At 38.4% G+C, this 15,355-nt stretch overlaps 2 protein-coding genes and 1 long non-coding RNA gene across 4 annotated transcripts in view; 1 reads left to right on the top strand and 2 right to left on the bottom strand.

Moving 5' to 3' along the window:
• Nucleotides 1-2,573: 2,573 nt before the first annotated feature.
• On the bottom strand, nt 2,574-5,410 carry LOC111267941 (uncharacterized). The gene is made up of 3 exons (XR_015314020.1): nt 4,996-5,410; nt 3,207-3,467; nt 2,574-2,961 (listed from the first exon to the last, which is right to left on the bottom strand). It is a non-coding gene; the product is annotated as an uncharacterized LOC111267941 (long non-coding RNA).
• Nucleotides 5,411-5,525: 115 nt separating this feature from the next.
• Nucleotides 5,526-8,145, top strand: LOC111267940 (tRNA (guanine-N(7)-)-methyltransferase). The gene is made up of 5 exons (XM_022846558.2): nt 5,526-5,859; nt 5,994-6,106; nt 6,455-6,543; nt 6,906-7,217; nt 7,618-8,145. Exons 1-5 carry the CDS (start codon nt 5,666-5,668, stop codon nt 7,795-7,797), a joined length of 888 nt encoding a protein of 295 aa, XP_022702293.1. The 5' UTR covers nt 5,526-5,665; the 3' UTR covers nt 7,798-8,145.
• Nucleotides 8,146-8,322: 177 nt separating this feature from the next.
• Hel89B (histone acetyltransferase 1) overlaps nt 8,323-15,355 on the bottom strand; it is a 24,510-nt gene continuing 17,477 nt past the window's right edge. Inside the window, exons 25-32 of one of the 2 annotated variants that reach the window (XM_022846557.2) lie at nt 14,610-14,922; nt 14,144-14,331; nt 12,781-12,926; nt 12,155-12,347; nt 11,832-11,978; nt 11,094-11,468; nt 10,717-10,836; nt 8,323-10,560 (exon numbers count right to left, since the gene is read on the bottom strand). In XM_022846557.2, coding sequence (XP_022702292.1) covers nt 10,384-10,560; nt 10,717-10,836; nt 11,094-11,468; nt 11,832-11,978; nt 12,155-12,347; nt 12,781-12,926; nt 14,144-14,331; nt 14,610-14,922 — 1,659 coding nt within the window. In that variant the 3' untranslated portion in view covers nt 8,323-10,383. Of the gene's footprint in view, nt 10,837-11,093; nt 11,469-11,831; nt 11,979-12,154; nt 12,348-12,780; nt 12,927-14,143; nt 14,332-14,609; nt 14,923-15,355 lie in introns of both variants that reach the window. The other variant, XM_022846556.2, reaches the window with a different exon arrangement.

Raw genomic sequence — 15,355 nt, forward strand, 5'->3', positions numbered from 1 at the left:
TTTGCGTTCGATCTTGTCGGACACGAAAAATGCTATAATGGACAGTTTTTAGCTTACGCGTCTAAAATTGGCCAGCAGGTCGTAAACTGTGGATTACTCACAAGAGCGGGCAGTCTTGTCGAAGACAGACAATTGCATTCTGTGAGAGGAAAAGTCGAAAGGGGAGGGAAAGGTCGAAATGTATGAAAAGTACCGCAGCTATTGAGCGCCCAGTGTAACATGATAAAAGGCGTAGAAAAACAGGTTTTGGTCACCTACTACATACATTTGCAGATATGTATGTGTTTACATCTAAGTTGAAACAAGGTTGTACAAGGTGAATAAATCTATTTAAAATTTAAAAAAATAAAAGTGGAGTATAGGGAATAATTAGAATCTAGTTCGGATTTTTCTAATGATAAATAGAGACGGTAAATTACTTAAACTTGAGTGTCAGTTTATTTTATAGTAAAAACGACGAAAGTTCTTGAGGATGTACTATTCTTACAAGTTAGACTAGTAAGCTATGCCAAATGGAGCTTTAAAAATAAGTTAGTCATTATTTTGTCGAAGCACATTCACTAAAGTGCTTTCCGAATGCAACAAAAATTACTTTGGAAAGTGTGCATTATCTGTGCTTATTAGCTATGAGATTCTATTTCATGTCAATATAAGATATCTGTGGGGCCTGCACATGAAACACTATGCCTGGATAAGCGAAAACAATTAAGTGGAACTATGAGAGCCAAAATGCTGAAATTTTTCATTAACTTATCCGATTTTAAAATGCTTTCAAAGTAAGGTTCAAGGTAAACGCTTTGCCAGAAACCGTTATAGGAAAAAACGGAGCGATGTATTTATGTTTTTTGTACTTTTGTTTCAATACGTTTTTGTGGTAATTTCCATACACATGTCTAGCATAAATGTACCACGTCAGACTGTCCCCACTGACACCCTAACTACTACGTGAGTATATATTTTCGACGCATTTAGATATAACGATTAATTAAAGACTGCTGGTTCCGAAGTGTGATCGTTGGCTCAGGCCCTATTGCAGCATATAATGGATTAACACCAGTGATGAAATAATGTGGCTTCATGAAAGGCCTAGTCAGAAGTAACATTCAACGCTTGCCTGTCGCGTTCTCAGTTACTACAGCCAGTCTTTCTTTACTACTTTCCCATCCGCCCCGTACTTCGGTTGAATAGCAAGCGAAAAACGCCTAAGCAGCCTTCAAGATGAAAGCATTCTGTAAACTGTTTAATTTGTATAATGTCTATACTGAGTCAGAGCCTCTTTGTTAATGTAATAATAATAATCGCAGTTAATTAGCGTCATCTGCTGAACTGGGGGAATACGTGGGGTAGCAGAGTATTGGGAGTGTGAGACTGGTACTTAGTTTCAACGATGACACTCGACGACGGCAGATCTTCGGTAAACGCGGAGCCCCACCTTGTGGCATGATATCGAATTCTGTCGTTATGATAAGAATATTATTAGATACATTTCTCTGTACCTGCGCACTCAATACGTACATAATACAGTTTTTCACGAGTAAGGGTTTGTACATATGTATTCATATTTTAGTTTAGTTTAGAGTTTTAGAAAATGGGTAAAGAAATATTAAAAAATGTTAAAAAATTTTACGTATATTCTAAATAGCTTGTCTCTAAGGTTGTGTCGTTTAGAACGAATCCAGCTAGTGGGGCACGTTGCGCGGAAATCTGTATCTGCATAAACAAATTGAATTTCTGTATGACAAAGCTGAGACGTGAGCCAATGTTGACCGCTTGCTATTTGAAGTCAGCTTTATGTATTCACTAAAGTATCTGAAATAGATTGTTCTCTCTTGCTTTATGAAATGGGGTAACGCACTATTTAAAAGGCATTTTAATTTACTTTTCGCCATATCCAGCTGATTCGCATATTTATACACTGATTTGTGCGTTTCCACGCAGCCAAACGAATCGCACACCGTATGCAATAGTTCTCTCAAAACTGAAAAAAACGTTATTGGATTTTGCGGTGTGTGTTGATTAGTACGCCTTAGTTAATCATATCCTGTTCCAAGTGCGTTAAGGCAAGTACTTGATCAGCTACCCCCTCCGAATAGAGTGTTATGATAACGTAACGGTCCTTGTGATACAATATAATAATGTCAGCCTACTATAATGGCCTTGATAACAAAGTGTCTTAGAATTAGAAGTAAATTTAATAGTTCTATGCATTTCTAACTAACTAAACAGAAAATTTATATCTTTTTAGCAAATATGCAATATTTATCATATAGAAAATCTTCAGTACCAAGACTCAACAGGAATGACGTTGTCACATAGTTTAAAACTACCGCCATCAAGAAAACAACGAGTGCGTTCATTGTGAATAAGTCAAACGTTTCCTACATACAACTTAGTACAAAAGGAAACTGAGAATAGCTAATCGGTCCATTAATTGGCGAACAGGAGGGAATTGCTGACGGTCAGAAAAGGCCTTTAGTGGCTGCAGTCGTCAGAATGTAAGGCTGCTGAAAACAAAATTGTGCCATTAGCATTGCACACCTCTAAGGTAATCAAATCCAAAATACACACGTCATTTCAATATGGGGAACGTGTTTATACATAATATGGGGGAAAACAAGTATGTTTATTCATCTAAACAAAGGTTTTATTCGATTCGAACAGTACGCGCAGCATTTAGCTTTCATGTTCGATGAATATGTACGAATTTTAGTGGCCGCTTTGAGAAAAGCTTCCCATAAGTCAAGCACACTTAGCTTTTTATTGTGTAAAGGAATAACGGACAATTTAGCACAAACATTGTGAGGCTTAAACATGATCTTTTCGTGCAAGCTGACGCCGATGGCCATCGCTAGACTTCTATATAATCAGCCTGCTACCTGCGACGCGTTGAGAGACCTGACGTTGTATCGGGTACGTGAAGAACGATGATTGTCGAGGGTGGTACGCACGTTTCTGTTTAGCCTAAGAAAAAAATTGGCTAGGTGGAATACGAACTGCCAAGCAATAGGCCATTTATGACGATTGTCACCGAATGTTATTGCTCCATAACAACGATCCTGATTTTGATGATTCTCATCTACGACAAGTATTCTATAGCATATTTTAGACAACGAAGTTTTCAATAGTTGTATTGACTTCCATCGGTTCAGATAGAAACAATAAATGCATACATAATTCGAACAGTTTTAACTTTAATTTATACTTACTTCTAATTAATATTAAAATTACGAATCATTTCACATACAAAACTCCTAACTTTTCCTCCTAGCACAGATGTTCCGCGAATTGTTATTATGCTCTCGTCGATACACTGCTGCCAACGGTGATATATTTACTTACAAACCTCAACAAACGCTTTGTTGTATTGTGGCTCTCAGTGTTTTTAGTTTCCTAATGTATCTCCACAAAAATCTCTTGCTTTCTTGTGACGTGCAAGGGGTTCGATGAAACCTCTTCGTTTGATCCACCTGTTTACAATATTATCGTCAAGGTATGCTGTTAAATTACGACGATAGTGTGTAACTGATCCATCCCTGAAAATCAAATTTGCCATCTTCACGAAAATCCCTTCCCCAGTTCAAATTCAAGCGGTTGGCACCAATAATTGTACTGGCAAAAAAGTGGTCCAATTCGAAGTACTGCACCACACAGCGAATTTTATTGAATTTATAAACATTACATAACATACATAAACATACAGATCTACACTTCAGTAGTAAGTGAACCACGTCAATTAACTGTGTTAATTAATATGTATGTAGCTTCATAGCTCTGTATGGATGATCTTTTTCGAAAACTCTGTGTTCTGTTGACACTTTCCAAGCGCCGTTTTAAGATTTTTGATCCGGATCATCTTCTTAACGTTAATAGCCTTGTGTAGTGTAAATAACTTGTAAATAAAATAGAACGTCTTAAAATGCAGTAGACACTTGATTTGCTGGAATCAAACTAATCAACTGTTTGTCTTGCAGCATGTCTCATGAATGTCCGCATGAAGCTCGTTGCTGTGCCTGATCTAGCAGGACTTTGTTTATGGGTATCCTGAACAGTTGGATCTGTTTGTTTTCCGATTAATTTCTTTCCTCCGATTTATAATTATCGGATTAATTTGAAATTAGATGGATATGTCTGAAGCTTCCTACAATATTGTCTTTGTCCTTGTGCTACATTTTCGTGGTTCCTTTGATGATATACTAAAATAAATTTTCTTTGCTCAAAAGTTGATGGTCGTCTCTCTAATGATTACCTTAGAAACACACCCCAAAAAGAAAGTTCACCAAATTACGAGCCGTTAAATAGTGCGTTCACTGTCCTACGATACCCTGTATACTGGGGTGAATACGAAATTTTCGATACCTGTAGTGCATCGGAAAATGTACAACAACTGCATAGCTATGTACATGAGGCTTTCCCGTCAACCACTCTAGTAGAAAAATGTATCAAAAAATATAATGTCCGTTACTTAAATATTTTTTTTAAATGAAAATGTGGGCTCCTAAAGAGTTATTTCTATTAATGTATATTTTGATAATAATTTAAGGCACGTGAAGACATAAGGTGAGTTTAGAGCAGTCTAAGAGTGCATACAAATAAAGTGACTAAATAATGACTTAACTGAAATCGGATGTTACAAATTCTATTAATTGCGAAAAAAAAAGTTAAAGTAATTACTCGAATTATTTATATTGAGTTAAGGTAACCAACATATGAGAGCTAGGTAACTTCTAATTGTAACAATCTATAATTCTAGTCGGTTATAACTTGTAGGATACGTTTGCATATTCGTAAGCATCGCCCTAGTGCAGATTCGAGTACCAATGTGGCACACAGTTGTGTTTAAAGAATGTTGTACTAGAAATTATATCTATTATCTATTATATTTAATAACTTCTCCATTTGTCTGAATAAGACCTTAGCTAAGACAATAACTTGGCTGAAACGGCAAAAGGCAATTATAGAATATTATAGGATAAATTACAGAGTAGATATACATACTATAGCACTGTGACCAACTACTAAATTTCGCCATAGGGTGCTTCGGGCCATTAAAGGACAACACAGTAGTACTGCCTTGCCGCCGACCGGTTTTCGATTCGTTCTCTCAATTTCTTACAGCTAGTTTAGCCTGGAAGAAGACTAATAATTATTTATCCAGTGAATGTAATCGAACTCTCTAGATGTGGTTCCTCTAAGCAGGCATAAACGACATTTCTGTATATACCGCTGTGAATTATATATTGTTCTGTACAGCCCGTGGGAACAAAGTTATCTTTGTTATGTTGTTATAAATCCTCTCATAATACTAACTTAATTTGGCACTCCTAGCGTGTCAGGTGCAACAGTTTAAGTCAGTTTCAATAAAAGCGTATGCCCCAGGTTAAGTAACCAGTAAAATAAGACGGCGTATCATTTCGAGGTACATGTAGCCTGACTTCGCGTTAGATGCCCGCTGGCCCCGGCTATATTCTGCGCAGACCAAGACAGATATGCAATACGCAGAATCAAAATAAAGGTCTGTTGACAATTAACTGAGTTCGTAGACTAGTAGCACAAAAGAACACGTGGCTTCATTCGATATCCGTGTCTGTATCTACGAGTGTTGACAAATTGTTCGTTACGGATGATGGTTGTGTTTAGGTAGTGACCGACAGAAACTGAGTCCTAAATGGAGATCGCAGTTGGCGCAGAGGACGGAAATATAGAGCACCAATCCCAAGCGGATGATGAAAAAAAAACTAAAAAAAGTGATAACGAAACGACAATGGATATCGACGACAAAGACGTAGTTCATCTGCCCCAAAAGAGGTTTTATCGACAAAGGGCGCACTCTAATCCGATCGCTGATCACTGTTTCAATAAGTAAGCGCCTAGCGAACAAATTCTGCATGCTATGCAAATTTGATTTAAGTACTAGTTGAACCTCGCTAATGATTACTTTTTATCGAGAATCGTATGTTTCACTGAGATAAAATGCTGCATATGATTTCCTACAGCCCATGTACGCCGGTTGATATGGACTGGACGAAGTACTACGACGGTTGCTTTGCTCCTGAAAAATCGAAAGTCGAATTTGTTGATATTGGCTGTGGATACGGCGGCCTATTAGGTGAGTTGAGAACAATCCCGAATCTCAAGTGCACTTCGTAATCGCGTTCAATTTTTAAACAGTATTGGTAATATAAAAAATACGGCGTCAACGTTATAAAAAAAAATTAGTCGTGGCAATGTGATTTAAAAATTAAAATCATATCGATACGTTGTTTTTTTCTTACTCGATGTGACGTGGGTCGGTGTAATATTTTTTTCTTATCGACAAGGAGCCTAATGTAAGGCCAATTATTTATTGGCTGCAATGATAACTATATTCTCTGTCCTTATGAAAAATTCGAAACAAAATGATAATTATGGGTAGGAACATCTCGCGTAATATTTTTAATAATATCATCTTTTTCAGTGGAGCTGTCGCGTATGTTCCCAGATAAATTTATGGTTGGACTGGAAATTCGTGTTAAGGTATCCGACTATGTAATGGACCGTATAAAGGTACGTAAGGTACTGATCATACGCTGGAAAAGCACATAGCTGCTTTTAAAAAAGATAAGAAGAATCAGTAGTGATTTTCTATATGCATAAAGGATCTTTAGATGGGACCGCTTCTGATTGTTTCGTAATGCATATCTGGTGCCGCAGATATTACTTTCCTGTTCCCCTAATTCTAATGGATATTGGAACATCTCGAAGAAATATAGTTTTGTCCTGGAAGACATTCGACCTGCTAGTTCCTTACTCATAAACTCATAATCACAAACGATTAAACAATGCTATGCCATATTCGTCCAACTAAAAATATTCGTTCCAGCTTTTTGGATATCTGGATAACTGAAGCTGCTGTTCAATTTATTTAGGCGCTGCGGAAAATGTACCCAGGTTGCTATGGCAATATATGCTGCCTGCGCACGAACGCCATGAAATACCTGCCAAACTATTTCCGAAAGGGACAACTGCAGAAGATGTTTTTTTTGTTTCCCGATCCCCACTTTAAGAGAACCAAACATAAATGGAGAATAATTTCTCAGCAACTGTTGGCTGAGTACGCGTACGTTTTAGCCGTCGATGGTAGGCTCTACACAATTACAGATGTGCTCGACCTTCACGAGTGGATGGTCACCCATACAAGTGAGCATCCGCTTTTCGAACGAATGCACAATGACGAACTGGTAAGTCAGAGTATAAAAAGCTAATACAAACTGATAATCAACACAGCGTTTCAATCTTAGTACTACACTATGCTAGCTAATAGGTGTTTCACAGCGCAAAAACGAATTCCGTTTACTGGTAGTAGATATGATGATATGCTGTGGTTTTTCCATACTCTGTAAGACAACATCGCATTTATTGTCGATTGGTTCCCTGGATGGCCTGCTACATCTTCAAGCTAACGAAACATTGCTTTAATCACATTAAATTGGGTTCGTTGTGCAGTTTATACAAATAAGGAATGTTCAGTAAAATAATTTGCCGTTTTTTGTAGAAAGCGTTGTCAACAGCTATGTCACTAATTTCTGTATTTTAATTTCCGTGTTCATTTAATGTGTCCGTTATTATACGGTATGATAGAAGGAAGATCCAATTGTGGAGAAGCTCTATGAAAGCACGGAGGAGGGTAAAAAGGTTACACGGAATGCTGGCAAAAAGTATCTGGCAGTGTTTCGACGCATTCGCTCCAATCTTCAAGATCCATTTGCTCATTACAGAACTGGCTCTGTACATAAACACCATTCCGATATACTCCATTAAATGTTCACCACCAAACTGTGCGTAGTCTTATGGTTTCCTATATGTGGAACATTTTGTCGTTCACGTCTTATATATATATATATATATATATAGCTTGCGACAGATCTCACAGAAGAAACCGAATTATGAGTATGTTAGTTATAGGAAACGCTTACGTTTAATTACGTTAATTGTAAAAACGTTGCTTTGCCACACAGAGGCAGGCGAATTTCGTGACTGATAATAATAATAATCTGGACAGATGGTGTAGATATGTACGCTGGAAGTTATGTATCTTAATATACATGTGTGTGTATTGCTGCCATCATTACTTTGTGAATTAATAAAAGTTCCGAGATTTGCGTCCTACTTTGCGTTGCACGTTTATAGTATTGCTTGGGACGAAGGAAACTTTGTTTTTACAGCCCTTTTCGTATAGCGCAATTATGACTAATAAGTGGAATGGTCTATTTTTCCAAAGATAGAAAAATCTCGCAACGAGCCCGCAAAGCTAGCAATCGTTACCTAAACTAAAGATACTTAGGCTATTGGAGTAGTAAAAATGTGTACGTTTTATTACTTTGATATCATTGTTGTTACGTTTGTTGCTGTCGTTGATGGCAAAAAGTCATGTACTTGTGTACTGTGAATCACTGTGTGCTGTAATATACATATGTATAGGCAACAATTCACATGATTAGTTCAGGACATTTTCTGTATAAGCTAGAGAAGACGAAATAAGCGAAAAAAAAAAACTGATGAATACGTTCCACAATACGAGATCATTCCTGATTTCGAGAGGGGAGGAAAATTTATCTGAGGAAAAAATGGTAGAGACCGTACAAATCGTGCTACTTGTTACATCTACAACAATATGATACTATGATTTGTTATTTCTCGTAAAGTTCTTCCACTTTTTCTTCAAAACCCCTCCCACCCGGCCAGGAGGTTGTTGGTGTAATCTTGTGGATACGCTACAAGTAACACCGATGCTATGTTATTGGGAAAAGTATTGCTTTCTATCGTACTTTAAGCTGGCATTTGGGTTCGTTCGTTTGATTACAAGGATCATAGAAGATGTATGGTTGAAATCAGCACCGTTAAATTTCGGTGAAATGTTTTACAAGAACAACGATAGCACAATTATTTTTCCATATCAGTGAAAAGAAGTACAGCGATTGATTTTAGCATTCGACACAAATGCCGGCTTCTAATGAGCTGTGCAGAGCTACCACCATATCTCATGACTGGAAATGAGCAGTCAAAAGTGATGTGAATTTCGGAATAAGGAAACACGCGACGTTTGACTGCTGTTAAACATATGGCGTTGTGCACTCTCGTGTTACGCTTTCGACATACACAGCAAAATGTAAAATCGTACGCTGCCTATGATTAAATAGACCTCAAAGTAAACCGCACATATATTTCACACGAGTACTAATCAATCAGCGCACTCAACGACTTGAGTCAATTATACTGCACGCGTTTTCCTATGCAACACTACCTATCGCTATATCCTAACAAGAAAGCTGGTAGAGTTTATATGAAATTTATCGGAATCTGATTTTGTTTTGAAATCATCGTTCTGCCTACAGGTTACGTGTCTAACTGCTGAATTAATTGCGCCAAAACTCATTATTATTTCCAAATGATGTTTTCCAATCTAACGACAACCAGAGAACGCCACGAAATTGGACACATTGTTGAACTGGTACAATGTACATTACTTTTTTAGTAAACTTAGATTGATGATTGCGTTTGCATGCTGATCTCTTTGTTGGCTTGGTAGAGCTTCCATCTTGCATCAAGCTCTGCTGTTCAGTCCCTGCTACCCTCAGGCCGCTAAATCCATCTGCAATCACCCCGAAAGTGACCCGAGCGATCACGGCATAGGGCGGCGATACCCTCCTATCTACAAAAGGAGATGTCACCATTTACACTAGACGAACAGCCATCATATTCACCACCATTGTCAATTTTTTCGCTTTCTGTCATTCTATATTCGTATATAAATTATGTTGTTGTTCCTTCTGCTCAAAAATTGATAGGAAAGAAATACAAATTGCAGGCTCCTACAAATATTTTAAACTCACGCATGTCGTATATTCGTACATTTAACTCTTCTTAAAAGCATATTATTTTCTTTTTTAGGTCAGTCACTTTCCATCACAACTTATAATGACCACAAACTCTCAGTTAGGGTCTCCCTAAATTTCGCGTACCGGGCAGTCACTTCGTTGCGTCAATTTTTTTTTAGCGACACGACAATGATAAGTATATATGAACGAAATGAATTGTGTATTCGATGGTCCCCAATGCTCCGATAGAGACCTGAATGACGATGAAAAAAAAGTTATGTATTTGTCTGCTTGTGTAAAAGAATGTCTAAACAGTAGTTCTAGAAACCTAGTCAACTTTCTGTTGTGCCATCTATTTGGATATGTGCAATGAAAGAACCATACCGGTTTGCGCGCACACCCCCCAGTTATGAAGGGCAGCAGAATATAAGAAATAAAGAATATAATTACAAATTGTAAAAGAAAATCAGTCCCTAGCATGGCGTTTGTCCATGTGCGTCTTTGCTCTGTGTTTTTCTATCATCACAAACTACTTATCCTTCTTCACAAGATTCTTCATGAATGCTGAAAGATCATACTCGGCTTCATATTGACTGGAGTCCCAAAGCTCCGGCAAATGGTCGAGGACGTCCTTAACACCGGTTTTGTTTCCGCCATCTCGGTCGCTGCCGGACGCTGGTCGACCGCTCTTGCCTGGCTCGGAAACCTGGAACAGGTCGATAAGCTGGTCTGTGGCCATAGTGTGTAAACTAGAATTGTCGCCACTGATAACTGTATTTGCAATCGACATCTTGAACCTTTGCAGGCCCATGATCTTCTCTTCGAGTGTATTTCGTGTGATTAGCCTGTAGACGTTAACAACCTTCTTTTGACCGATGCGATGTGCGCGGTCCATTGCCTGGAGATCCTTCATTGGGTTCCAATCGTGTTCCACAAAGATGACTGTATCCGCGCCCGTCAAATTTAAACCTAGTCCACCAACCTAGTAAAAACAAAGGTATAACAGGTGGTGCAATTTTACCAAGGTTTCACCACTTTGTACTACGCCAAGTCAATCGTAAACTAAAATAAATCAAAATCAAATCGCAAAAAATGAATAGACTGTCCGAATCGATTGCTGTACCATGTACATTTACCGCAGTGCTTTATGTGAATAGAGACTCATGTTAATCAAAGACTTTATTCGTTACAAATAGACTAAAAACTCCGACGAAAGTAAAATTTAAATGCGAATCATACTTGGGTTGTGATCAGCAGCAAATCAATTGAGGGATCGTTGTTGAATTTCTGAACCAGCGCGTGTCGGTCACCAGGAGGAATAGCGCCATCTAGACGCAGATACGAAACCGTTGGCATATATTTCTTAAGTAAATCGTTTTCAACAAGGTCCAACATTGACTTGAGTTGGAAGAACACTAGGCATCGATGCGCATTGACAATCGCCTGACCTAGCTCTGAGCCGATGCCACAGTCCAGCAGTAGCTGGCGGAGAGCAAGCAGCTTGCACGACACAGAGATATCGGAAAGAGATAGTTTGTCTTCGCGCAGCTGTTTGACGATGGCATCATACTCGGGATGGTTCTGCGATAATGCCAGCTTCGGATGGTTACACACCTGCATTCAATATACACACAAAAGCGTTCCCTCAATAACTGATACCTAGCAGGCTGTATACCGTTGATAAAACTACATTTTATAGTTAATTTTGAACGAAGAACCATTTTAGGAATTAACCCAATTGAACTTGCTGCATGCGGCCATAAACAGTATGTGCAGAAGATCTAAATGCAATCGCTATTGTTTCGGCTATGCATTACACTATGCGACCCATTATATAACCAACGTATGATGTTTACGATGCGTGCGGAAGGAGATTATCTAATCTCCTTCATGCTTCATGCTATTATTACATAAATTATGACCACCTACATTTAGCATAAAATAATAACAAGTTTGGAAAAAAAGAATGCAGTAAACCTTGCGTAAGTAGTGCAGGGCCTGGAATACATGGTGATTTGTTTGCGCCCCTCCCGCACCAGCGGACGACTCGGCGGCCTGTCGATTTATTGCCTCGACCATTTCGCTGTTTGCACGAGACTTTGAAAAATCTTCGTACAATCGATGCTGTAAGGCATGGAACATGTAAGGCAAAATAACAAAGGACGTTTTATCAAGGAAAAACAATTACGTTCACTGATGCGGCAAATAACAGCAATTAGAAAAGAAAGATTTCTACTTCCAGACGAAGCAAAAGATAACACCTCCATTTCTCCATATCCTCCTTTCTTCGTTAATTTTACCTGCAGTGGACTAAGTTCGCAATAGTAATCTTGGATGATCTTCGGTGGCAAATCGGCCAGAACATCTTCTTTTGTCCTACGAAGAACAAACGGCAGAACCTGACGATGGAGCGCTTCCATAGCCAAAATGCCTTGCTCGTGTTCTTTCGAAGATGCCTTCGCTTCCCTCGACGCGAGAATCGGCTTTGCGTATCTGTATCATCATTAAAGACATGCAACACATTAGAAATCAACCATCCATGAGCTATGTCATATGATGTAGCAATTTTTTACTTAAGAGGCGTGAATCCATACTTAGTCATGCGCAATGCCAAGGTGCAGAGTTAAGTTATGATTACAACGCAAGTATTTTCCATATCAGCCGTCGACAGTCCGGAATTTTCTTCCGCTTATCTAGCTGAATTTCACTGCGAAGTGTTCAAAAATTCACTACACGTAGTCCAACGAATTGCTTGTTTCTTTGACGTGCATAATAGAGCTTTTTCTAGACACGCGCATGTACGCATGAGTTCGATTTGTAGTTTGAAACTTAAAACAACCAAACGTAAGAAACTGATAAAAGAGGAAATGCAGATAAGGCAAATGCTATAGAAAAACCTGCCGAATCCCTCTGAGCGAAATCTTACTTGACCGAAAAGAGTTTCTCGGATCCAAGGAAGCCGGGCATGAGGAAATCGAAGAGATTCCACAGTTCAGTCACGTTGTTTTGGATCGGAGTTCCGGATAATATCAATCGGTGACTTGCACGTAGCTGCTTGACAGCCTTTGAAAGCTGTGAATTAAAGCATCAAGTGTGCGTTTAATCATGATTTGCATTAGTTAAATTTCCGTGCAGATTCAAATGAATATTTGCTAGTATTATATAGTTGATATGAAATTCAATGTTTACTTCGTATTTTAAAACGGTGCTATTTCATAATGGTGTGACATTTCGCCACATCTTTGTTTGTTTTTGACATCTAAGAAACCCTGTTCATTTGGGCAATGTCAGTTGATCTTTCAGCAGGAGAGTTGTGAATTCTGAAAATCCAGAAAAGTTCAGTGGTTTACAAATGTGAACTACTGTGGCAGAAACAGCTGGCCGTACAAGTCTACTACTTACTGAAGTACACTGAGTCATATATTTGGAAAGGATATTCGGAATTTGAAAATTAGTTTCATGTAAGACCCTCTGCTGAAACTACGCTTCGTGAATAATGAGGTATTGACAGGTGTTTTGGCATATGTTTTTTTTTAGGTTTGGCGTATGTAAAAATACCATAGTTATTCATCTCGGTTAGATTAGACTAGAAATTAATAAGCAAAGAAGTCTTGACAAATGCGGCATGATTTGTGTGGGGATCAAAAGTGAGGACATAGAAGATAGGGCCTTCTTGTTCTCTGTTGTAATAGCAACTCACCCTTGCCACCATAAATGCTTATAATTGTTAATAAAAAAGCTTATAATTATGTTTGGCAACCTAGGGCTAGTGTTGTTTTTCGCTAAAACTCCGTCACTTTTGGTTCTTCGGCCAGGGTTGGTGGTGAGGGCAGGTGGTTATAAACAAACATCGTAGCAAATCACCAGCACTTATAGACCGAGCTAAGCCACCCAATTATACACTAACGCTCGACCTCAAACCGCAAGAATTTGTACAATTTTTCGTCAATTTCTTGGTAGGAAGATTGATCAATATTCAACATTATGTCGAATTTATTTTCGGGGGTCAGGGTTATGAAAATCTTCGTGTCGTAAAAGAACCCTGGGGTACGAGAGTCCAATATTGTTGTACCCCAGACCTGCAGCTACAGGATACCATTTACCGTTTAGAGACAGCGCACACTTCCATTAAAAATATTATAACAATTCACCATAGTAGTATACACTATAATTCTAAGGCATACTAAAATGACACCATATTTAACATAATATTAATTTAAAAATTTTTTTGCGGATAGCTTGAAACCGTCCTAAAAACCGAAAAAGTTTTACCGAATCAACAGACACACCTTGGTCTTGTTATTTTTAATGACGTGTCCCTCGTCAAGGATCACGTAATTCCATCGAATGGCGCTAAAGAAGTCGATATCATTTCTCACTAGGTCATACGAGGCAACGACAACTAGGTTGTGGCACCGATGGCGTTCCTGTCGCAATGTAAATTGTGCTTGGAGACGTTGCCTTTCAGGAGGTGGACCTAACAAAAAATGACGATTGTTTAGTTTATTAGTAGTATCTAGTAAAAGTTCTGAGCAGCAGCTTTTCATAAAATGTTTGAGATTGCCTGATGTTGTACAGAAAAACCGTGTACAACAGATTTATTCTGTCTAGGTTTTTAATGTTTTAATTAATCGGGCAATCGTTCCTTTTTCCGGGCATAGTAAGCACAACCAATATTAATATTTGCTTCTGCCTCCACCCTATCCACCTCGTCGCGCTCTACCTAACGCAACGCAACAATTAATTTTGTTTTACCTGTATAATGAAGAGGGTCGAGATGTTTAGCAGATACGAATTTGTCGATTTCGTACACCCAGTGTCCAGTCAAAGTTGGTGGACAAATTACGAGCGATGGTAATGGTGCAAAACTTAAATCATGTTTATTAATTTTGTACTGCTGTTGCCGACGGTCGTGATCTTCGGCCAGCATGCAAATCGACTGCAGTGTTTTTCCCAAACCCATATCGTCGCATAGTATACCGTGTAATCGATAGCGATTTAGAAATGCCAGCCAATTAACGCCTTCCTGTTGGTAGCTGCGCAAATCCGCCTTAACCGGAACGGACACCTATATTTGCAAACATCGAGAATCGATTAGTTTTATAACTGTTTTGATATAGTGTTTGGGGGATTATCGACGGATTTGTGTTCAGTTTATAATATAGAAAGAACGTAGACCTGCTGTGCATATAGTTCACCTATATCTGGTCCTATTCCAACAGACATAAGTGTGCGTTAGTCTAACAATTAAAGCCGATCTCGAAACCCTCTGAGGGTAAAAAGCTACTGTATTCTGAACAGGCAAATTTATAATGTGGAACTTTTTCACTGTCTATTATACAGTTAGTTAACAACTGTAATAATAATAATAATATTATTTGTGTATTGTATACTATGCAGTTTAAGTGTTATAGTACCAAGCATACACTCGTGTTGTACCGAATGACATTTTATTTAGGTTTACTTGCATTTTAATTCTAAGATTGTGAGATTCTAAGATT

This window comes from Varroa jacobsoni, unplaced genomic scaffold, assembly GCF_002532875.2.
Source record: "Varroa jacobsoni isolate VJ856 unplaced genomic scaffold, vjacob_1.0 scaffold_1244, whole genome shotgun sequence".
Taxonomy (NCBI): Eukaryota; Metazoa; Arthropoda; class Arachnida; order Mesostigmata; family Varroidae; genus Varroa; species Varroa jacobsoni.